General features: G+C 47.8%; 1 protein-coding gene across 1 annotated transcript in view; it reads right to left on the bottom strand.

Moving 5' to 3' along the window:
• MCF2 (MCF.2 cell line derived transforming sequence) overlaps positions 1-20,635 on the bottom strand; it is a 58,419-nt gene extending 37,784 nt beyond the window's left edge. Inside the window, exons 1-4 of the mRNA XM_062006465.1 lie at positions 20,554-20,635; positions 8,020-8,088; positions 7,341-7,455; positions 3,134-3,224 (exon numbers count right to left, since the gene is read on the bottom strand). Of these exons, the coding sequence (XP_061862449.1) occupies positions 3,134-3,224; positions 7,341-7,455; positions 8,020-8,088; positions 20,554-20,608 (330 nt within the window). The 5' untranslated portion in view covers positions 20,609-20,635. The remainder of the gene's footprint in view (positions 1-3,133; positions 3,225-7,340; positions 7,456-8,019; positions 8,089-20,553) is intronic.
• Positions 20,636-23,020: the final 2,385 nt, after the last annotated feature.

The raw sequence follows: 23,020 nt of genomic DNA on the forward strand, positions 1-23,020 counted from the left end.
TTGCCCTCTGCTCTTCCTCTGCAGCGTATCAGGAAAGTCAGAAAACTATCGGTGCAATCCCACTAAATCAGGCAGTTGGCAACATTTCATTGTTCTTAACTCCCTCATCAGCCAAAGACCATGCTCAGAGCATGCTTCCCCTTCTAAGGACACAAATGTGTATACCTTAAGGCTCCGATTCAGCTACTTGTTTAAATGCACATTCAACTATAAACATGTAGAGAGCTCAGATATAATCAATACAGATGAACTGGGCTAATCAAGCAGAAGAAAAGACATGCATTGAAAGCATCTCAGCTATTGCCTCCCGAGTATCTCATCCTGACTCATTTAATGTGACTTTTCCTAATTTCAGCAATTTGATTTTCTGGGAATATTCTTCCCTGCAGTTTACTGGGACATGCATGAGGCTGGAAATCAAAACACATAAAGAAAAAGTAGTATCTGCCAATAAGTTTGTTTCTGAGCAATGGAGACTGAGGCCAGCGGCCCTTGTACAGGTGCTGAAGGGTATGACTTTTCTGCTGTCCCTTAAAGGAAAAGCCACGCAACAAAATGCCAGGTTCTGCTCATTTCAGCTTTAGCTTCCCCCAGAGGCAAAAATGAAACTCCAAAGCCCTGCTGAGAGCTGCTGTCTTTATTTTAGCCGCCTGCAGAATTAACCCTCAAAGATGTCGACAGCATCGCCGGTGCACAGATCCAGCCTAGGACCCCCCTCTCTGCCAGAGCCTTTCTGCTACTGCAGGAGCGATAGATGAAGGCTTTCCCCGGCGCTCCAGGGCTGCGCTGGGAGCAAGCACTGCGGGACGGCGATGTCCAACGCCCCGCAAGCGCATCCCGGCTGCTCCCGCACGCAGGATGCCACTAAAAACACCCCGCGCCGCCCAATGCAAACCGCTTCGGCCAACACTCCCGCTCCCTCCACCTGCTCCCCGCCCTGTCCCCGGTACCAGAGGCCGCCCGCCGCCGCAGGCCCGGAGCCTTACCGCATCCCGCCCGGCCCGCCGCCCGGCCCGCCGCGGGCTCGCCTCCGCCATCGCCGCGCCGGGGGCAACCGGCAGGCCCCTGCAGCTCGCCTGGCCGCCGCGGCACGCAGGAGGGAGGGCGGACAGGCGGGCAGCCCCGCTGCTACCCGGCACCCGCCTGGCAGCCCCGCTCGCCTTCCCCGGAGCCGGGTTTGCTTTTAAGGTGGAATGCCAAAAATCATCCTGCGGACGGGGCTTCCCTTCGAGGACCGGGCTCTTGGCTTAGAGCGGTTGCCCTTCCCTTTCCCTCACCGTCCTCCCGCTGCGATTATCGCAGAGGTTTTGAAGCCGTTTAGGATTTTGAGGGGGCAGTCAGGAAAGATGCTTCTGGAGCCCAGCATTAGGGCCTGGCTTCCCAAGGCACGTAGCACCAGCGTGAGCCTGGCTTGCCCACGTAATTCCAGACATACACAAAGAGTTAAACGCAAATCTGTACAGTCTGATACAAATTTTTTTCCAGATCAGATGCACAACGGCAGAGCTGCAATTGCATATACATATGCTGGGAAAAAATAGGACACTCTGTGTAACTTCAAATCCAGCTTATGTGTGCTTCCTTATGCCAAAATCATAAAAAGATCACAATTCGACTTATTTATTTATTTATTGCAGCATGAATTATGGGTTTTGAGTGGAAAGAAATCAAGATTTAATCTTTTGTGTTAGCTGCACAAAGGCAAGCCCAGTCAAACGCCTCCTAGACACAAAGACAGCCCTAAAGGACCAGACCCTGTTTTTAAGGCAAGATTCTTAAGATCTAGTGGACACAGGTTTCCTCCTTCTCATTCCACAATACTCATGCAGGCAGCCTTAGTACAGGCAAGGGCACTTCTCTACAAGGAGATACAGCGCATACAGGTACACAAACAGGGTGTCTGCTCAAAGGTCACACAATAATTACATTTTCTTATTAAACACAAAATTAATGACACTTCTACAGAAGCAGAAATTAGGACAGGATTTTTTTTTCCACATTCAAAACTTCCAAACTATGCAAAGCAACCACATCTTCCTTCAAGGATGCTCTCAGTACCAGCGCCTGTTCCACAACTGGCAGCAAGACTGAATTTTGATGATCACTGTAAAGAACTACTTTGTAAATGCTGCTGCTTCTCTAATGGTGTGGTAACCATGCTTGGAAGCTCAGTTTACAACATTCAGGAATATCAGAACCCAAAATATTGACAGAGATATCTTATGGACAAAGCAAACAGGTAACTCTTCTGCAGGATGCCTATCAGCAAAATGCCATCAAAGCCACACATTTTTAACACCCAGTTCAGCTGTTAACTGTTAAATATTAAGTACTTAGAGTAAGTTCTAACTTTACCAAGTCTAACCAGAATCAGGGAAGAGCTTACTTTCTCACTACATACACTTTACTTGACTCTCTGTCAGATGGATCAGTCAGTGCCTTTAGCTGTTCAACACTTCCATGCAGAAACAAAGGCAATAATAATACACCCTGAGTATTTTAACTGACTTTTACATGTGGCATGGTCTGGCTGGGAAAGCATTTATCAATTAGCTCCTACCTATCTACCCACTTATAAAAATGACTTTTCTACACCTGCCTGCACTACGGTAATACCACACTCAAAAAGCTTACTTTGGAGATATGTCCAGACAGGATATGTGCTAATGATGTGCAGCACATAACATGTGAAATAGATATTTAAAATACATGGATGCATACACACACGTTTTAAATAGATTTTTTTTCCACACATGCCCACATACAAATGCTTGTGGAGCCTCTTTTAAGAAGCCTAACACTTTCAGCCACTGACAATTAGGTAAAATAACTAGTGTCTAAAAAGAACATAAATGAAGCCAAATTCTCCACCCACCAAAAGCACAGAATATGGCACAAAACACATTTGAACCACCAGGAAAAAGCACAAACTCAAGCAACTGAATCAGCTCATTTATGCATTTAAATGGAGCACAGAGCTATGCCTGAATTAATTTTAGGGCCATAAACCAAAATACTACCTAGAGAGAAAGCATGAGCATCATTGCTGCTGGTTCCCAGTGTTTTCTGCAAGTTACATAATGGTCATGATGACTTAGTACGTTATGAGAAATTAACACTAAAGAGGACTTACTGCTATTTTTTGGAGAGTCATTTTGACAGATGTCCACGTGTCCAATCTTCTATCCAGGATCAAGATAAATTTGGTGTCAGACTCATGTTGACTATGGCACAAGATAATACAAATTATCAGATAACACTTTGATGGAATGTGACTCAGTTCTCCAAAAAAACCCAAGTCAAAGAACGCAGCATACAAACCACATTTGGACATCTCCACAACTGTCAAAATTTCATTTAAAAAAATAGTCCTGAGCAGACTCCGGCAAGAAATTTGGGAAGCCCAATTTATGGTTAGCCCAGGATTAAACAGCACCTTTAAATTTTGTGAGAGGTGGAGACAACGGAGTGGTGAAGACAACAGATTGCCCTTGAAACCCTCAGTGGTCTTCAGAGGGACTTAGCAGAGGTTGGAGGAGCCAGGGTGGCCAGCATCTCCCACCAGCCCCTGCCCCAAGATGCACATCTCTGCCCTCACCCCTCAGCAATCTCCTCTAAAGGACCTTGCTACCTGCTTGCCCTGATTACAGCTACCAAGCCCTGACTCACGGCTCATCTTGGCACAAAGCAAGAGACGTGACATCAAGTCAGGGAAGGGTGATGCCAGCCTGGCAGGTGAAGAGGGAGAGCTGGTGCTGAAAGAGGCTGTTGGGGCTGCCCCAGGCAGCACTTCCCAACACACTCTGATTATCTTGGTAAGCACAAGCCTCCCAAAATCCATTTTGACACCCACAAGTTGTTTGGAAATCCTCAGCAGTACCAGGGATGCCCAATCTGTCAGGTGAGCTACTGTCTGTAATTCATATATTGCTTTCACAGTCCAGCTGGGTACAGCTCAGCCAGGCTCAAACCCTGATAACACACGCTCCAAGGCAGTCTGAGCTACAAACTGGAATCTTGTTTGCACATAGGTAAGGGTACACCAGCTTGTAACCAAGTCCTCTGATGTGAGTATATTTACAGGATGCTTAGGTCATATTTACAGTATTTCCTTTGCAGGTGCTGAAACAGGATAGCCATGTGCCACACCACCCTACCCAGGCACCTCAGGGCTGCAGAGAGGCTCGCAGTACATGTGCTGGCTCCCCAGAGCTGGGTCAGGTATCTACACTGGGCATGGCAGCCTACTGCAAGCACCCTCTTCAGGCATTTGTGTGCTTGGCAAGCAAAAACACACAGTGGATTGCTCAGAAGTATCACATGGCAGACAACACTTGGCAACTTGGCTATAGAGAAAAAAAAAAGACACTTGAAGGCAGTGCAGGAGCTTTCACTCAGTGCACATCTCGCTGCTCTGGTCTGTGACAGCCACACCTTTGACAAATATATTTCATAGGAATTAGTGTTGCTCTGAGAGAAAAAACAAAGATATCTAAATTCCCTTTGTATCACCATCACAATTGACTGGAGATACACAGAGGCACCCAGCTCCCAAGCTGTCCTACAAATAGATCTGATGGATCTCTAACATCACACCCAAAGTGCAAAGGTTTCATGCAAATTTACACATTGCCACTGAGGCACAGCACAGAAAATGAATTGCTATGGGTCATACGCAGAACTTCTGCACGCAGTAAAGTCTGAGGTCACACAGTGTGAGCTGGAGCTGGTATGACTTTTCAGCCACAACCTTTAGTTAAAATCATTTTGGCAACATGAGACAATTCTGCAGGTTTCTATCTGCTCTGTTCACCCCTAGCAAGTTGCGGGGTGAGGGAGGGAGGATAAAGGATCCTTTGGGTTTGAGGCAAAAATTCCACCCTTTGTTTTTTCAGCACACCTTAACAGTTGGAAAGGTAGGTCTCTGTCCTGTGAGAAACAATTCTCCAACTCCCCATGGTATTTTCCAGTGGGCTGCAATTGAAAAAACCTCATCTATATAATGTTTACACAGCACTGCTGCCATTGTAATAAAACCTGGGAAAAAACAAACCCAGAATCCAAGTAATTTAGAAAAGGCAGACAGGCATTGTCAGTCAACAAAAGTATGCCAGAGTATGCCATTTACTCAGGACAAGGTTATATCCCGAGAGTAGCCTCTAAGCATGTTGATTTACTTTTATCAGTTCCCTTACAGACAGAAAGAAGAAAGTTCCCAGTTGTCCAAAAGCCTCGAGAACTACTGTGGGAAATTTTTAATTTAGTCTGGGGCTAGTGGAGCAAGTCTGTGACTGTTTGCAACCCAGGCCTTGAAGGTTTATCACATTTCCAGCCCTATGATGTACCTTTTAGACTGACAATAAAAATAAATCAATGCTTTCTCACCACAGCTGCAAGGGGTGGGTTCATTTGATTCCAGCAGCAGAAAGATGGAGATAGATAACTAGATCAAGGACTATTTCTCTCTGGGTGCTTCTTGCCACTTTTTCCCCCCCCCCTTACCCTTAATTTTGCATATGCTGCAGGATGTAGCAGACTAAAAATAAAGACTTGGGATGTTTTGCAGGAGGACTTGAAATTGGATCCCAGAGTGCAGATTTATCACAGGACCAAGAGATTCCTTGTGGCTGGTGGGATCAGACCTGCTGCCTAATACTTAAATTCAGAGGTATTTATAGCCAACAGCACCCTACGCTGTGTCATTACCCCATGTCAGCAGCCACAGCTCTAAATCACTTTGTACTTTATTTCCCAATCTAAGTGAAACATGCCAAGCTTCCCTAAAAACCAAAAAGCTGGATAGCCACCCAAGATGGATAGGATAGGATATACTATTTCAGTTGGAAAGGACCTACAGTAATCCTCTAGTCCAACTGCCCAACCAATTCAGGTCTGACTAGAAGTTAAAGTATGTTGTTAAGAGCATAGTCCAGGCTGTGTGTGGTTGTGATGGGCCTGTACCCATCCCTAGGTATGTGATGGGGAGGTGTTGGTGCACATACAGCTAATTCTGATACACAGGTCAAATATTTACCTCTTTTCAGGACTTTCTTATCCAAAGTCTGAGGTCCATGCTGTGATGCCACCAAGGGACCCACATCCAGGGGTACCAGAGCTGACACACACCTTCTAACCTGCCCTATCAGATGATTTTTCTTGCTCCCTGACACTGCAGTCTTTTTTGATCCCCAAATGTTAAAAAGCATGTGTTTTTAAGATGGTCAGGTATTGAGGCAGGCTGGCACGGTGATGGGAGGAGCAGAGAAGCATGATCAAAGTGGGTTTACTAATAACACACTGAATGTGTTTGAATCACCAGCAAGCTCACAGCTCTCATTAGCTTCTTGATTGAGTTTGACCTATTATAGAGTCAGTCAGACTGTTCATCATGCTAATGCCAGGGTGTTTACAGTCAGATGAAATAAGAAGCCCTGGAGAAACTGGGCAGAGCTGGGAAGTGCAGATGCACAGACACAGGCTGCCTGCACAGCATGAAGGAGAAATCCCTCTGGCCAGCACACATCATGGCACGCTCCTATCCATGCTGGGGCCAGGAGCCCACAAAACTCCAGAGTCCACCCAAAAGGAGGACAGAGAAACCAGAGGCTCTTTTTTTTCCCTTGAAGAAAAAGTAGTGCTTCTTGCTCCTTCTTCCAAGGCAGCCACTGACAGAAAGCTTCCATCTAGCTGCTGTCAAGCTGCTCTGCCTGCAGGAAGAAATTTGCCAAAACAGGCATTATTCAAGGAAATTAAGCATTCCAGGTTACTGAGTCACCAGGCTCAGCAGCAAGAAACAGGAGGGCCATTAATCTAAGTATACAGCCCAGTAAGTGGCACAGGCAGACTGTCAGCTGCCTAACCCCAGGCCACAGGTAGGTAATGGGAGCTGTGGCATGCTGCTGAGCCTAAGCAGGGAATGGGAGACCCCAAACTCTTTGTTCTTGTCATTAGTCTCTTCCTCTGGTTACATTTCTCTTTTTCCACAGTAATGACTCTCTATTTGTTCATGTCAAAATATTGTTGTGCAGTGGCACAGCATATTTCAGCAGTGACATATGTCAAGCTTGCTTAATTAGAAACTTAAACTACATTTATGATACATGTAGGCTGACAAGTCAGAGGAATGATGTCCACTTTTTACTCTGCAGTTACTGGCACATTAAGTGCCACGCCTGGACACTGAAAGCTTGCATCATCCATCCTCTCCCATCCTACTTGCTCTGAGAGCTGAAGATGGCCCTTACTCCACGCATGGCATCATCCTGTAGATCTCTTGCCTGAGCCACGTAAAACTCACACCTCTGCCCACCACAAGCAAGAGCTAGAAGGGAGCCACATACCTTGGGACTGACGTTAGGTATGTTAAGACTTTAGATACGATCTCCTCGGGCACCTCGTTGAAGCCAGCATTGTCAGGGAGGGTGATAATCCAAGCCTTGTCTTTCCCACGGCCACCTGAATAAAGACAAAGATGCTTCCCTGGGTGTGCATCCAAGAAGGGTCAGCACCACACAGCCCAAGTCTACCATTTGGGTCAGAAAACACACTGCTTTTGTTACAGAAAGGTTTTGCCATCATCAGAATTGTAAAATTAGGCCAAATCCTGCCTCTGATTTCAAGCACAACACACATACAAAGGTGGCAGAAACAAATGTATGAGGTAACAGGTTTTTTCTTTTATTTACCGAGTGTGCTTTACAAGGGACAGCAAAAGAACTACAAGGAGAAATCAGCCCTCTGGTCAAGAACCTACAGAAACACTTTTCAAAGCAAAATGGTTATTAAGGCATTGACTGTTTGAAGGTAAGAATATTTTACAGCATGGCTTGAGACAGAAACCTAATATGCTCTTTCTAACTGCCTCAATGTTTTATTAACAACATTTCTAGTGGCACTGGAGATTACCCGATGGACAATATCCCGTGCAGAGTATCATTTTGCCAATTAGCACAGAAGTTTGTCTGGAGTATTTAATTACTGCACACAGAGAGAGACTCTGGAGGAGTCGCCTGTACTCACCAGAAAGAAAAGCAAACTCTTTCATCAAATCATCACTGATGTCCTTTGCACAGATGGGGATTGCACTTTCTGGGGGAAAAAAAAAAAGCAAGAGCAGCAGTCAAGAAGGAAGCAAAAATCCAAAGCAAACACGTTTCTCAAAGTGTTAACTCACTGAATCAAATGCAGCTTCCCTAAATTATGTATGAAATTTCATCACAAAGGATCTGTGGTTCTCCTAGAAACTAACACTTTGGAGGACTCTAACAGGGCAAATGCAGCAACATTCTATCAAACATACCAAGAGAGCACTGCCTGGCAGCCTGAGCACTCTCCCCTCAACAGGGTATATCCAATGTTAATCTTTACATTTTGGAGTTACTGCTTTTACTCCCCCAGTGCTTCCTTGCCTGGACAATGTCAGGGGCTGAGGTTTCTGCTGAGAACAGCAGCGTTCCAAGGCTGCACACTGGGAACAAGGTTGCCTTTTCAGACTGTTGAAGTCTTTCATTTTGACCAAATAAGCTTCTGAAATCACGTTTTCATCTGGCATGGGGCCACATGCATCAGAAAAGCTGCTGTTCTTAGGTTTAGTCATTAGATTTCTTTTTAATTAAGTAATGGGAAAGGCTGTTTTAATATCAGATTTAGTACATTGACCACTTCACTGGCAATGAAGCACCTCAGATCATTATATGTAATTTTACCTTTCCCTGGGAGAAAGAAATAAAAACCAGACCGACTAAACACAAAAGGAGCTTATAGCTGGGAGACATTTTTCTGGATTATCTATAAATGGAATGACAGCTAAAAATTAAACATCCTTGTTCCTGAAAATAAATGTTTTAAAGCACATCTATACAGATTAAAGTCCTTGTGCTTTCTGATAATCAAATTCTAAGTGCTGATTATTTTACAGAGCTGGTCCTTGGGAATAATCTTTTGGCTGTTTTAAGTCACACAGGCTGCATACTTCATCACACTCCAGCATAATCAATATTTATTCTATTTCACTTTTTCCAAAAGCTTTCTAGTCACTTCTACTTTATCCAAGGATTTTTCAGGCCTTTAATCAGCTGTACAGAGCTGCAGCCCAGAGGTGCACAAGGCTCTGCACTCCTCCCCGGCCATGGGCTTCTCTCTTCTCTTCCACACACATGCTGCTGTCTTTTGCTCTTGTAGATAAAAAGGTTATTTTTATTTGTTAAGGACTAAGCCTCAGTCCCACTGGCATCTACAGAAACATTCTTGATTTCAGCAGGCCCCAGAACTGCTAAGAACTTTGTCTTGCAAAGATATTTCAAATATTTCCCTCTCATTCAACTGCTTCACCTAACTTGAGGACAAGCAGTGGCAATAGATTTTTCTCTCCATTAGACTTTTTTCTTCCCAGGGCAGTAGTTTCATACTGATAAAATTCACATTTAATAACTTCATGAGATCCAATAAATGAAGCAGATGACAGTAAACACGGGGGGCATTGAAAATACAAGGGAAAAGTCCATGGCTGTGCAGGCCTATTTGTCTCTGAAAGGTGTGGGACTGTTCAGCAGTCTGTCTGTATTTGCAGTTGAGGTGAAGCCTGTCTCCAAAGCCAGCTCACCTCACCTACATCTGATTTTCCCTGAAGATGCAGCCACTAGAAAGCTGGGCAAAGTTTAGCACTGGACTGCAACACCTGCACATGACTCAAGAGCTAAAAAGTAGAAGCAAAGCTACAGGTTTACAGTAAATGCAGCTTTTGTTTCTGGTTCTGCAGTGATGCGAGGGGGAAATGCTGGTTTATTGATAGCTGTCCAGGAAACAGGCTGGGAAAAGAGAGTGATCCTCTGCATGGTAAAAACCCCTCACTTCATTAAAAAGTGTAACATCACGTTTTCTCACTGAGAATAACCTAATAACTTGCAGCCTTAAACTAAAACAGAGACAACCACAGTTGAAAAAAGTAGCATTTTTCCACAGATATTTTCAAACTATGCTTTCCAGAAAAGAAATACCATCTCAAAAATGCATGCTTTAAGCCCAGAGCCTGGTGCTCTCACTTCTTGTATCTGTCATTTCCCAATGATCACCTTATCACATCCTTATGACTCTGAGTTTCCACTTCCCAAGGGATGACATTTTTGGCAGAGGGCACTCAGCATCTTCAGCAAATCAGGCCCTTTTTGAGAAGCCCAAAAGTTGTGCACCCAAAATAACTCATTTGAGAGAAAACTAGGTGAAAGTAATTTACTTCAGGCAGTAAAGACTTAGGGAGCATTTCCCTTACAAAGCTTCTCCATCTCCTGCAGGGTGGGAGAATCCCAGGAGCAGCGGAGGCAGGACAGCCGCCCTTTGGTAAGGTCAAGGCCCAACAATAAGCTGATTGTGGTCCCATGAGAGCCACTCCTTGGCCAACTCATCTCTATCTCGGTATTCACCATCAAACTCAACCTCCTGGGCAAATGCTGGGGAAAAATCAAGCGCTGGCATTGGATTTGCAAGCGTGTTGCTGTGCCTGCGGCACATCAGTGGGGTGTTGCTGTAAATCCTGTACAGAAGCATGACCTCTGTCTTCAAATACCACTCTGTGGAAAGAGAGAAGTGAAAGGCAGTGGGGCACTGAAGATATCCGTCTCTCAAACAAGGCTTTGGTTCATGTTCATTGGCAAACTGGGGATTTCCTATTTGAAGGACATGCTTGGGGCAGTACAGAAAAGACCCCAGGGTACTGGCCAGCACTGGCTATGAACAGCACAGCCAGGCTGCATCTCCCTTGGCACAAGGCAAAGGAAGTCAAGGTTTCATGCAAGTCCACTTGTTTCTCTTAAAAAGAGTCTTTGTGATCATCAGCTCCCACAGAACAGGGCTATGCTGTTAGAAAATGAAGCCTGAACCCCACACGTTACAGCATCCCTGAGCACTTTGCAAGCTACACTGCTAACCCCACACAGTTGGTACAACCTCAGGCTTCAGAGCCTTACCAAAAACAAGCAGCATCTGGTTGATAGATTGTCGTAACAGTGTAGTAACATTTATATAGGCTTTAAACTGAATACTTATAAATTGCTCCTGCAATTGCATTCAGACACTGCTCTACAGAGGAGATGGTTGCCATGACAGAGTTTTGGAGGATGTGTGAAGCCAAGCAGGAAAAAGACAAAGGGGAAATACAGAGCTCTCTATCCCACTGAGAAAAACTAATGTGGCTCAGCAGGGAACCTCACTGAATCCATCCTCTCCCCATCATTTGCTTTACACAGTCCAGAACATTTTGCTAGGTCCCCTCCATAGGGCTGTATCTCAAGGCCACTGCACAGACCACAGTGGTAAGAAGGATGCTTATTGTTAGTGATCTTCCCTTTCGAGGCAATTCAAGCACAGCAGGACTCTCACATATGGTGGAGGGCTGCGGTGACATTCAGACAAGGGACAGCTACAGTCTGAGTCCAAATCCCTCTCCTAAAAATCAGTTAAACTCTGAAGTGCTTTGCTCTTTGGTACCTATTGTTTTGTTTCCCAGATTTCACGGGCTCACAGTACCTGCAGACAGCAGCTGTGTAACATCCGTCAAGTTCATGTCATCCTGCCTTCCACTTCACAACACTGACCAAATACTGTGTGCAGCTATAAAACCCATTGTAAGACAGCTTTGTTGTGAATGAAGAACAGCAACTTTTCATGTGAGAGTTGTTGCTGTAATCTAGGGAACAAAACTGAAGTCAATCAAATGAAAAGGGTAAAGGTTCACGTTGAGCTTCTCCATGATCTGCTTGTTCTCGGCTGCTTGTCCACTGGATATCTGTACTAAATGAAGCAGCATTTATTTGGTGTCAAGGGAGCCTACAAATCAGCACATTTGTAACCTGTTTCAACTCCCCTCAGTGACTTTCTGGGCTAACTGGGGTCATCAGCCAGTATTTGCTTTGGGTTGTCCGATCGCCTGCCTCCAGAAGTTCCTTTGAGGCTAACAACACCGTAACATGGACAAACCACATAAACCAACAGTGTTTGCAAGAAGGTCTGGTGCTTGGGGTGTTCCAATGACAAGAGTTTCTCCCAGCTGCCACTGGCAGCATCGATGTGAGCCTTCCAGAACAGTCGATGGAGAACCAGCTAGCCTGGATGTGAGGATTATGCCACGCTCATCTCATCTGTTTTGTGCAAGGAGTGGGAACAGAAAGGCCTTAGAGCAGAGTGTCTCAGCCATGGGTCCAGCACAAAGCAGAGAGTAGCCCTTACAGCTTCTCCCACTGAAGGTGCTCCACATTGTAAAACTACATTTCCACTGGGACTAAGAACAGAAACCCAGTTTGGTGTCTGAGGAGAACGACCAAGGTACCACCCTGCAAGTCATTCCCCTAACTCTGGATTGCTGACAACACTGAAAGGGAGTGACCCTGCAGCCCATCACTCATGACACTCGCTTTGGATAAGGGTAACAGCTTCACTTGAAATTTAATTACCTACAAAAGGCAAAGAGCTCCTCCAGGAAGAATGACCAAAATCCATCCTACAGCAGCAGTCAGGCCTCAGCTAGCTGCAGGAAACCCACATCTCCATTGCTCTGTTCTAGCCAGAGAGGGGCTGAGCCTCACCCTGCTTTCTCACTGAGTAACTTCAAAGGACTTTGGCTTTAACCCAATACACCACACAAAACATCACCATTCTCCCCTATCAGCACACAGCATCCAGAGAGCGAGACAGAAGCAGATACACGATTTCACACTGTCTGCAAACTGCCCTACGGTGGACTCACGCTCACATGAGGGCCACACAAAGCTTAACAGCACAGTGACAGTGAAAACAAGCCTGCCCCTGACTGTGGGGCAGGAGCAGAAAGGCACAGGCAGGAGCCATCACTGCCTGGGCACCACTTCACCCAGCATCTTCCCAGGATCATGTCCCACCAAGCCGTGGCTTCCCAAGCAAGCTTATACCTGGAGTGAGATTCTAATTTCCACATCACTGGATCCACCCTTCCTCCTCTCTATCCTGCTCCATACCTGCCCAGGAACAGGATATGCTGCTGTGTAGAGGCAGAGCAGGTATTTACACAGCACTTGTGGGCAGTGAAGCCCGGAGGGGCTGGCAGCTGCCCAGCGGCACTGTGCTGATTGAAGTGACCTGCTCAACACGCAGGTCATCACAGAAGGCAGAGTAGAGAATAGGGCATTGTGCTCCTCAACAAGGCTTGCTGTATTCACCAAAAACTTATCTGCAGGACCTGGTCTGAGAAGAGAACTGACAGCCAAGGTCCAGAGGCTGCTTCCTGACTTTGAGACTAAGCTCTTCCATGGCCAAGAGCAAACTGTCTCCCGTGGGTTCAGTTCCTCATTTACAACTGGGAACAGGTACAAGTGCCAGCAGCAAAAGGTCAAGAGCAGAAAAGACCCCTGGCAGCCCCCACCCATCAGGCTGATGTAGGTGCCCACATTTGCACAGGTTATGTGAGAACTGGCACGAAAAGGAGGGTGTTTTTAACCCTGCTGAACAAACTGTTGGATGGTGTTGGACTAACCTGGGCAGCTGGGTAAGGAAAGGTCTCCACAACCTGTAGGACTGGTTCCTAGATGTACCAAAGAACTGAAGTTCTGGAGATCAGCTGAAGTCCACCAACCAGGACTCAGTGGCTTCTGCCCTGAGAACTGAGGCCAAAGGATATTTTTTTCCTGCAAGAAAGCTTGCAGCATGCAGGTCCCACACCAGGGACTTCTAAAGATTCACAGGGCAGAAAATGAGAGGGGCCTACTAGTAAGAGACTATACTCCTTTCCACCAAAGTTATCCAGAGCTGCAGAGCCCATGTGAGTTAGCCTTATACTGCAATTACACCTTTACGGTTGAGCTAACAGCCTGGCTGCAGATCTGGACCTGGGGGGGACCTTTTCCTCAGGAGAGGAATATCCTGCAGTAAAGCATACCCTGCATCAAACAAATTTATTTCCCTCCATATTCAAGCAGTTCAGCTGCTAAAGAAACTTGGAGACTTGACTGTGCAAAGCACAAAAGCTTCCGAGATCCTCTTCTGCATTTGCAAGTGATCTCAGGTACATTACAGAAGATACGTGTGTAGTCACTAGATCCTTCTAACAGCAACTCTGAGCTGCACACACCCTGGTATGCACCAGAGCCCTATTCAGCTGCTCCTGTACCCTGTGCTGACACATGTACACGATGGTCAACAGGTACCTGTTGCCTTCCAAGGGAGCCAGCAGCAGCAAATTCACCTTTAATCATCTCAGTACAAGAACAATTCCTGCTGCTGCACTAAAACCTGGCACATTGGAGTTTGTAATTCCAGGTAGTGCAGCTATTCCCCATGCCAGGCCAGTGACACAAAAGATATATTAAAATATTTATGTTAGAAAGCTTTGACACCCTCGACAGCTGCAAGTCCCTTTGTTCCCCTTGCCCACGGGGAAATCTCACACCTCAGGGCTGCTTGGGAGCATCTGCATCCCCCTGAGCCCAGGGCTCAGCCCACAGGCACCTGCTTTGTTACTACAGCCAGTCAAAACCAGGTTTTCTTTTGGAGGGAAAGCAGTTAGACAGGGTTTAGAAATGCCTGTTTTTCTGGCAGATGTGATGTACTGATCCTGAGGAAAATAATGGGGCTCCTCAACTGTTCTGTCAATAGTCTGGTGGCAAACCTCTCTCTGCCACGTGCCAATCTCTCAGTAAATCCTCAACTTGGCAGAGGCACTTGCAAAACCCATTTCTACAGAGTGGTTGAGTTGCCACTTCAAACATTTCATGGGAAAAGCAACAGTAGGATAGGGGGAACAAGGGGTGGCAGACCCCAGGATGAGCTGCACCCCAGAATCACAGAACATGGTGTGAGCTGTGGATGGACAGGGTGTATTCAGAGGAAGATGGTGGTTCAGGTGCTGGCAGCACACCTGGGTCCCCAGGCTGCGGGAGGCAGTGAGGCCATCCCCAGAGCTGCCAGGAGCCCAGAAGTGAAGGCAGCCAGCATTGATGGCCCTTGGAGAGCTCACTACAGAGGCAAGTCAGCAGCAAAACACCTCCTTCAGAGCCAGGCTGGACAGAAACACAGCAGCAGCTGCCATGCCACCATTTCAAAGGGCCCTGACCCCTGCAAAGCCCTGCCCTGTGCAGGAGAGTTGCTGGTATCAGCTCTCCCAGCATCACCCACCACTCTCATCAGATCCCACCAGCATTAACCACCCCCTCCACAGCCAAGTGGGCACAAACACAGACCCAGATTGCCACATTCTGCCCATATGTGAGCACACTCCAGCAAAAATCATTATTTAACCTTCACCAGGAGCATCACCTGATGTCACAGATGGGAAAGCAAGGCAGCCACAACAGCCACAACACATCAAAAGCACCTAGTGATTCAAAAAGGCTGTGGAAAGCCCCAGGAGGGTTATACCATCACCAGGTGTGACAGGTTGCTCACCACACCAGGCTGAAGGACTCAAATTATCCTTTGTCAGACTGGGGAGGATATTTTAAGGAAAAGCTCACTGTTTGCAAGCTCTTTCTTGTAAAAGAAAGCACCCACTTCAGCACAGTGTAGGAGGCATGATACAGCACCAGATGGTCCTCTCTCCTGACCCAGTGGCTCTGCTTCCCCAGTGAGGCCTTCCAGAGCTTATCTGCAAGTGATGCTTCAGCGCAGACACACGAGCTCTGGGAGAGAGCTTGGCTGAGAAACCATACAGGAAAAAAAAACCCACAGAAAATAATAACATGATAAAAAAGGCAAAGCTTCTGAAAAATTAGAATTACCTTTTCAAAAGGCTTTATTTTTATACTGCAGTGATTTAGCCCTGGCTGGGTGCCAGGTGCCCACCAAGTCATAATATCACTCCCTCTCCTAAACTGGACAGGGGAGAGAGAGAAACATAACGAGGTTTGTGAATCCAGATAAGGACTTAGCAATTAGTGTCCTGGGCGAAACAGACTCGACTTGGGAGAAAAAGGTTTGATTTATTAATGAACCATCAAAACAGAACTGGGATAAGCTGAGCACAAGAGTAAGATTGCAAAAGAGAAAAAGATAATAAATAGGGAGAAAATGTCAAATCAGTGCAGTCCAGGTTTGTGGACCATCATCCAGGCAGCGTGCCTGTCCCACGGAGGAATGTCCTCACTCACGGGACCAGCTGAATCATCACCTTACAATAGGAGCTGATCAAGCGGCCGAACGGGGATCGGATGGCCCCGTGTCCAGGCGTGCGCAGAGTAACCCTGGATCGGGTCCCGCAGCCGAGCCTGCGAGCGCCGGGGCGGCAGCATCCCGCTGCCGGGCACCCCTCCCTGCTCCCGCTGCCGGGCACCCCTCCCTGCTCCCGCTGCCGGGCACCCCTCCCTGCTCCCGCTGCCGGGCACCCCTCCAGCCACCGCCGTGGGGAAAGGCAAAGAGCGAGAGCGCAGGAGCGCGCAGGGCAGCGGCACGGCTGCGGTCACTCGCTGACACGCAAAACCGGCAAAACCTCGTTCCTGCTGACCAGCGAAGGATCCTGGTGCAGCCAGCTAGTGATCCCAGACAAGGCGCAGCCACCTAAGGATGCCACATGCATGGGAAAGTGATTCTCGGATACAGTTCTAGGAGGTGGAGAGAGAAGTGTCCCTGGGAGCCACGGCTGAGCCGTGCAGCAAGGAGGATGCTCTGGGGATGTTACAAGGTTCAGGGTGTCCCCCCGTGTGCTGCGGACCACGGAGCTTTGAGGGGGAGGAGGAACCTCTTCCAAATTGAGATTTAACAAGCTGTGAATGGTTTACTCAGAAAAAGCGAACTGGATGGCAACAAGGCTTATTGTGTTCTCTCCTGCTGGGGCTAAGCTGTACCGCGGGGGAACAAAGCACTGCGTGCTCTGATGCTTTCGTGTCCAATCACAAAAAATTTATCTTCTTGTATCACCCCAAACTAAGCAAAAATTGGGAGAGATAAAAGCCAGCTCAACTCTACGTGATTTACATCCACTGCAAGGAGCGCAATAGAAGTTTCTCAACACCCACCTCTGTGGATGCAAACGCAGTGTGGGAGTTGAGAAAATCTAATTTCTTGCATTTCTAATACTTGGGAGCTTGAATATACTTTTAATGTTTTGCTGTTCCAAATTTCAGTCATTCTTTCCTTGAGAGACTCAGGAAAAGTGTCTACAGGCATTTGCACACCAGCACCGGGGCACGTTTGGCAGGGGAAGGTGGTACCCATCTTGCCAGCCAACACCAGCAGCCTCCAAACCAGAGCACCCAAAAGACTTCCAAAGCTAAATAAAGACATACCCACATCAATAACTTTCCCATCATCATTCAATACCATGTAAGCATTGTTTTATTCCAAGCCAATCCAGAGATGTAACAGCAGTAAATCCTTGGGTCCCATTACCCACCTAGGATCCTGGAATTTAGTTCACTGAAGTCACTGGAACCATTTAGTTGCTTTCACAGCCCATATAGTCAGGAAATTAAATCATACAGCCACGTTCCCACAACAGCATCACCTGGAAACTCTGCTTCAGAGTGAAGGAAACTAAAACCAATTATTCCCAAATTGAAAATGCAAATGCTCAATGCTGGCGTTCCCCTCTTGAGCCAAAGCACATCTCCAAATCCAGCTAACTGCCTTCCTGGGTCGGGAGGTCAGTGGCAAGGAAAGTGGGGGCGGGGGTGAGGATATTGCTGGCACTCGCCGTCTGTCTCACACGCCCCAGTCCTTGGGCAACCACCCAGGGAGCAGCAGATGGATAATTGCCAGTGGCTCAGCCATGGAAGGTTCCCTGGGCACAGCTCTGCCCCAGGAGCTTCTGGCTCAGCTCTGCTGTAACACTGAGTCAAGCATATCCCGGGAGGAAAAGGGATTTGGCAGCCAAGGCAGCCCCAACCAAGCACGGCTACCACAGCTCCTCGTGCTCCTGTTCCTTTGCCTCCCATTGGCAACAGCCTTTGATTTCCCTGTGCGAGAGAAGTGGGCAGATGAGATGATTGGCAGCAGGGCAAGCTGAGAAGTGTGAGGCTCAGGCTGTACTCCTTACACCTGCTGCAGTGACCACTGTCAGTCCACATGACACTGCCCATTTGCAGGACGAGGCTGTGGGCACTTGCCTGCTTTGCACCTCTGGGATTTCTTTGCAAGTCCTACCTGCCAAGACAAACTTCAACAAAAGGCTCCTACCACAAGCATGACCAGTAGAAATCTCTGAGCTCTGCACTCCCCATCTCCAGGCACACAGGGGAAGTTCCAGTGTCACCACGCATCTTCCAGTTTGGTGGCAAAGACAGTGCTCTGGGAGACTCCTTCTTTCCCCCACCATATCTTACACTTCAGTTGCTTCCCTCCCACACACCCCTGCTGTCACTTCACTTTTGTCCTGGTAAATGAATGATAAACCATTAAACTGCAGTTGTAGCAAGTGTGATGTAGGGAGAGGAAGCACATCCCACGTACTACTGACTGCTCCCAGACTACTATTCCTCCGTGGTCCACTCAAAGGGGTCTGGACTGACAGCAGTATAGAGCTTTTGGAGGCTGCTGCCCTGTATTCCTGCAGCTGAGGGAGCTCAAGGCACTTTAGAGATCAGAATGGCTGTAAAAAGTTTAGGCTTTATATAAGGTTATATCTCATGGTAAGGCAGATAGAGGGGAAATACCACCTTCTCCTGGAAACAACCAGCAAGTTTCCAGTACGGATGCATGATGGGAAATGGTTAAAATATGGTCCCAGATCAAGCTGAATACTCAGAAATCAGAGATGAGGAAAAAAAATAACCCTTCTGATTTGTTTTTAATCTCATGATCTGGGGAACCTTACTCAACTTTGTATCTTTTTTCAATATCTCATTTTAAGAACGTATGCAGATGCCAAACCCCGTGCCCAGATGCTGGGCCCCCACACAAGCCTGCCTTTGTGAGGATACTTTGATTTCATATGAGCATTAGACAAAGGCCATCTGCCAAGAGCTGCTTAGGAGACAGGGCTCGTGCTCCTGAGAAATCCGCTGCCCGCTTTCACCCACTTCCCGTTACAGCCCTCAAAGGAAACCTTCACCATCTGCGTCCCCATCCCTGTGGCAGCCAGCTCCTGCTCCAGCAGCGTGGGTGTTTCCTCGCCGACACCAGCCCGAGGAGGATCAGACTTTTTTTAATCCCATCCACTCAAGTAGCATCCTTTGCTGACTGACCATGCTCAGCCCTGCCTGCATCTTCCTACCCCGCGTGCAGGCGATCAAACAGGCCAGTGGGGTCTGTCAGGCAGGACAGCCCACAGCAGGGGGAGGTGCTGTGGTGGGCATCATCCCAGGAGAGTGTGTACACAAGCAGCAGGTGAGACACTGATAAAGTCCTCACCTGTGACCTACCACCCAATGAATTCCTCCTGTACCCCACACTGTACTTTGCAAAGAGGTCGAGGAAACTGGAATTAGACTGGAAGCCTTTTTCGGGTCAGTGTGTCTTTTTTGTGCCTGGCACATCTCCAAGCACTCTGCCAGCTGTGAGCAAGTAAGGAATGATGAATGCCTTTGCCTCCTGACAAGGTTTGTATCCTCTAGTGAGGATGTCACCCAAGATGCCACTATCTCTCTTGGATTATAAAAGATCCAAAACCAAACCCAAAGCCCTGTTCTCCCCACAAGGAAACAAAATAGCAAAAAAAAGTCAGGGCTCCACACAGTTTATGAGCAGATTGTTGGTTATCAAAGGCAACATTATTGAGGCAGATGCGCAGTTTACAGCCTGAGGATAAGGGATCAGATTGCCTTTGCTCCTCACATGAAGGATGTGCAGCCATGTAACCACAGCCACACCATTATAGCCATATAACCACAGCCACACCACTCCAGCCACGTAACCACAGCAACATGCTCATGGCTCTGGGAGATCCCAGCACAGCCTGGGAGTAAGTGATGTTTAAAGACCAAGGAATGAGAGAGGGAGGAAGAGCTGTCTGACACAGACACACACTTTACTCACAGCTACTGCTTTTCTACTTCAGAGACTGGGAAAGGGCACATCATAGTTATACATCACAGTTATCAGGCCAGGGCTGACTTCCTCAGTTTTGGGCATGGGGAATCTGGGAAGGAGACTGGCACTGGTGAATATCCTTTCCCCTCACCAAAAACAATCTCCTTTCCTCAGAAGGCATTTTGAGCAGTGCATTCCAAAAGAAGAAGGACATGTCAGCAGCACAGCACCGACAGCTTCCCCTTCAAAAACGGGGCCATTCCACACTGACCGTGTAATCCATCACAACAACTAACACTCAAAGTCCTCAGCAACCTCCCTGCGATGAATCCCTCCCAGGGGCTTCCTAGGCAGACGGACCGCAATCCTCTTCCTCCATCCCTCCCACTCGCCCCCCGGCCCTCGCACCCCCTCTGCGGCCACCGCGCACCCCCGGTGCCGGCCGGACCCGGGCCCCCGCGGGCTCTCGCTGCCCGGAGGAAAGAGACGAGCCGGGAGACGGAGTCTCTCGATGGCACAAGCGGGACATCAGAGGAAAGCCCTAAAGCCGCCCCCGCCGCGGTCCCCGGCTGCGCCCCCAGCCCCCTGCGCCCCCCGCCCCTGCCCCGCGGGGTCCGGCCGCCCGGCACTCACCGGCGGCGGCCTCCAGCAGCGCGGCGGCCCGCACCAGGCGGTAGTACCGCTCCATGTCCCCCGCCGACGTGCCCCCGGGCGGGGGGCCGGCGGGGGCCGCGGCCAGGGCCATGCCCCGCGGCACCGCTCCGCCGCCGGCACCGCTCGGCCGAGCCGCCCCGGGCCCGCGGGAAGCGGCCGCCGAGGCGGGGCCGGGGAGCGCCCGCCCGCCCCCTGCCCCGCCCCGGGCCCGCCCCCGCGCCTCCGCCCGCACCCGGCGCCCTCCGCCTCTCGCTTCATTTCTTGCCCTTTCCCCTCACATTTTTTGCCTTTTCCCCTTCCTTCTTTGACCTCTGCCCTTTCGATTATTCCCTTCTCTTTTTTTCCTTTTTCCCCTTCCTTTTTTATCTTTTTACCTTTTTTTTTCTCCTTTTTTACCTTTTCCTCTTCCTTTTTTGTATTTTTACCTTTCTTTTTTGTATCTTTCCTTTCCTTTTTTGTATTTCCCCCCTTTTTTTCCCTTTCCTTTTTGGCCTTTTTTTCTCTTCATTTTTTCCCTTATTTTTTGGTCCTTTTCCCCGATCTCTTCCTTTTTTTTTTCTTTTGCCTTCCTTTTCCCCTTCCTTTCTTGCTCCTTTTTACCTTCCATTTTCCCTTTTCTCCCCTTTTCTCCCCTTTTTTCCCCTTTTTAATTTTTAATGTACTGCAACTCTCCAGTGTCCCCCAGCACGCCACCTCACAGCCAGAGCCACTCCCCATCGTAGTGCCTATAGCACTTGGCTCTAAGAAAATAAGCCATACAAACAAGTGTTTTCACCCTCTGCAAGCAGCATTCTAGTGAGTTTCTTGACCAATATATGACAAAGACATAAGGCCATGCCATAGCCAAACCAGACAGAGCTCTAAGCACAGTGTCATTCTGACCCATCTGCTGCAGTTCCCTGATCCTGAGATTCAAACGATGCCAGCTCATTCTCAAACAGAGCCTGAGCTTCCCAGGAAGGCAGCAGAGAGAAGTGGATGTTCCTGTTTTTCCAAAACAACCTTTTAATTATGTTCCTTACTATAATAGCAGCCTTTTTCCAACACTTCAGCAGTCAGGGGTATTAATTTAGGACCCAAGGTCTGACCATGGCAATATGAAAAACACCGTCTTTTGGTAGGCTGTGTCCCTTCATACACTGATAGAGAATTTGTCAAGCAAAAAATATCCATTCAGGCAGTGCTCTTTGTTTGTAACACAGCTGATCCTCACTAACTTAACAATTCAAATAGATAATTTTCTATCTGGTCATAAAGCATGTCTTGTGTGACAGGGAGAGTTCATATGCAGTTACTCATCAAAAAATCCAGCTCAGGTGCACAGCAGTAAAACGCGGTTATAAAACAGCCATATGCAAGGCTACAAGCATGGTCAGACAGCCACGCTGCATTCCAGCTGTGTTTTTATCACAGAAATGCTACCTTCCCCAAACTGCACCAGCTCGCACAGATACAAGGCCCATCTAAGTGCTCCAAGACTGTTCTTTGTTCTGTCACTGTGCAGGGGATGCCTTGCTCTGGCACACTTCCTCTCTTCCCTCACTGACCTTGGGGATCATATTATAGTTGCTTCTCTCTCATTCCACTCCTTCCACCACCTCCCAGAAAAGAAAAGAAAGCACTCTCCTATTCTAGCCTCTTCCTCCCCAAAAGTGATTATGGAGGTGCCCAAATGGCTCAGCCCTTCTGAACAGAAGGCAAATTGATTGATTGGCTCTGGACAAGGCCTTTGCAGCCCCAGTTGGGCTGGGCTGGGATGCCAGCAGCAATCCTGCACAGCCAATGCTGCACCTCCAGCCAACTCAGCTGCTACAAGGCACCACCAACCAGCTCCCTGCTTGGAAAAGCTGTATTTGCTTAAACTGAAGGATAGTTAGTCATGTCCTTACCATCACTCCCTTACAAGCCTGTATGGCCACAAAGATCCTTGTTTTGGAAACCTGGCTGCTTACAGTCTCTCAGATGTTTCATGATAAGTGCCCAGCTATTCCAACAACACATTCAGCAGAGGCACTGACCAGCTTCTCCTCCTTCACACTGGCAGAAGGTACTCAGCACATCTGTCTCATCCAGAGACGAGTATTACCCAAGAAAAGAGAAGCCAAGATAGAGGAAACAAGGAAACTGGTAAAAAGGAACAATTATGTCCAGAAACATGGGTATTTCTTTTTCAGAGATTTGCCACCCAGGCCCTGTAACACTGCTCAGCCCTCTGAGTGGCACATAGACTTGTGTGTGTGAAGGGAAAGGTCTCTCTCAGAGAGCGAGAGACCTTGCCAGCACTGCAGCACCTCTGTTTGCAGTTTTATTTCCTGTGGGTGCAATTCCTTATCCTTAAATCTCAGGGAGAATGTGTAGGGAGAATTTTTACTAATTTCATAAATTCCAGATCAAAGGCTGTGAAAATAAACCTCAGACAAAATTCAAAACCTTCTTTTTTCCTTTT

Source organism: Colius striatus, chromosome 13, assembly GCF_028858725.1.
Source record: "Colius striatus isolate bColStr4 chromosome 13, bColStr4.1.hap1, whole genome shotgun sequence".
Taxonomy (NCBI): Eukaryota; Metazoa; Chordata; class Aves; order Coliiformes; family Coliidae; genus Colius; species Colius striatus.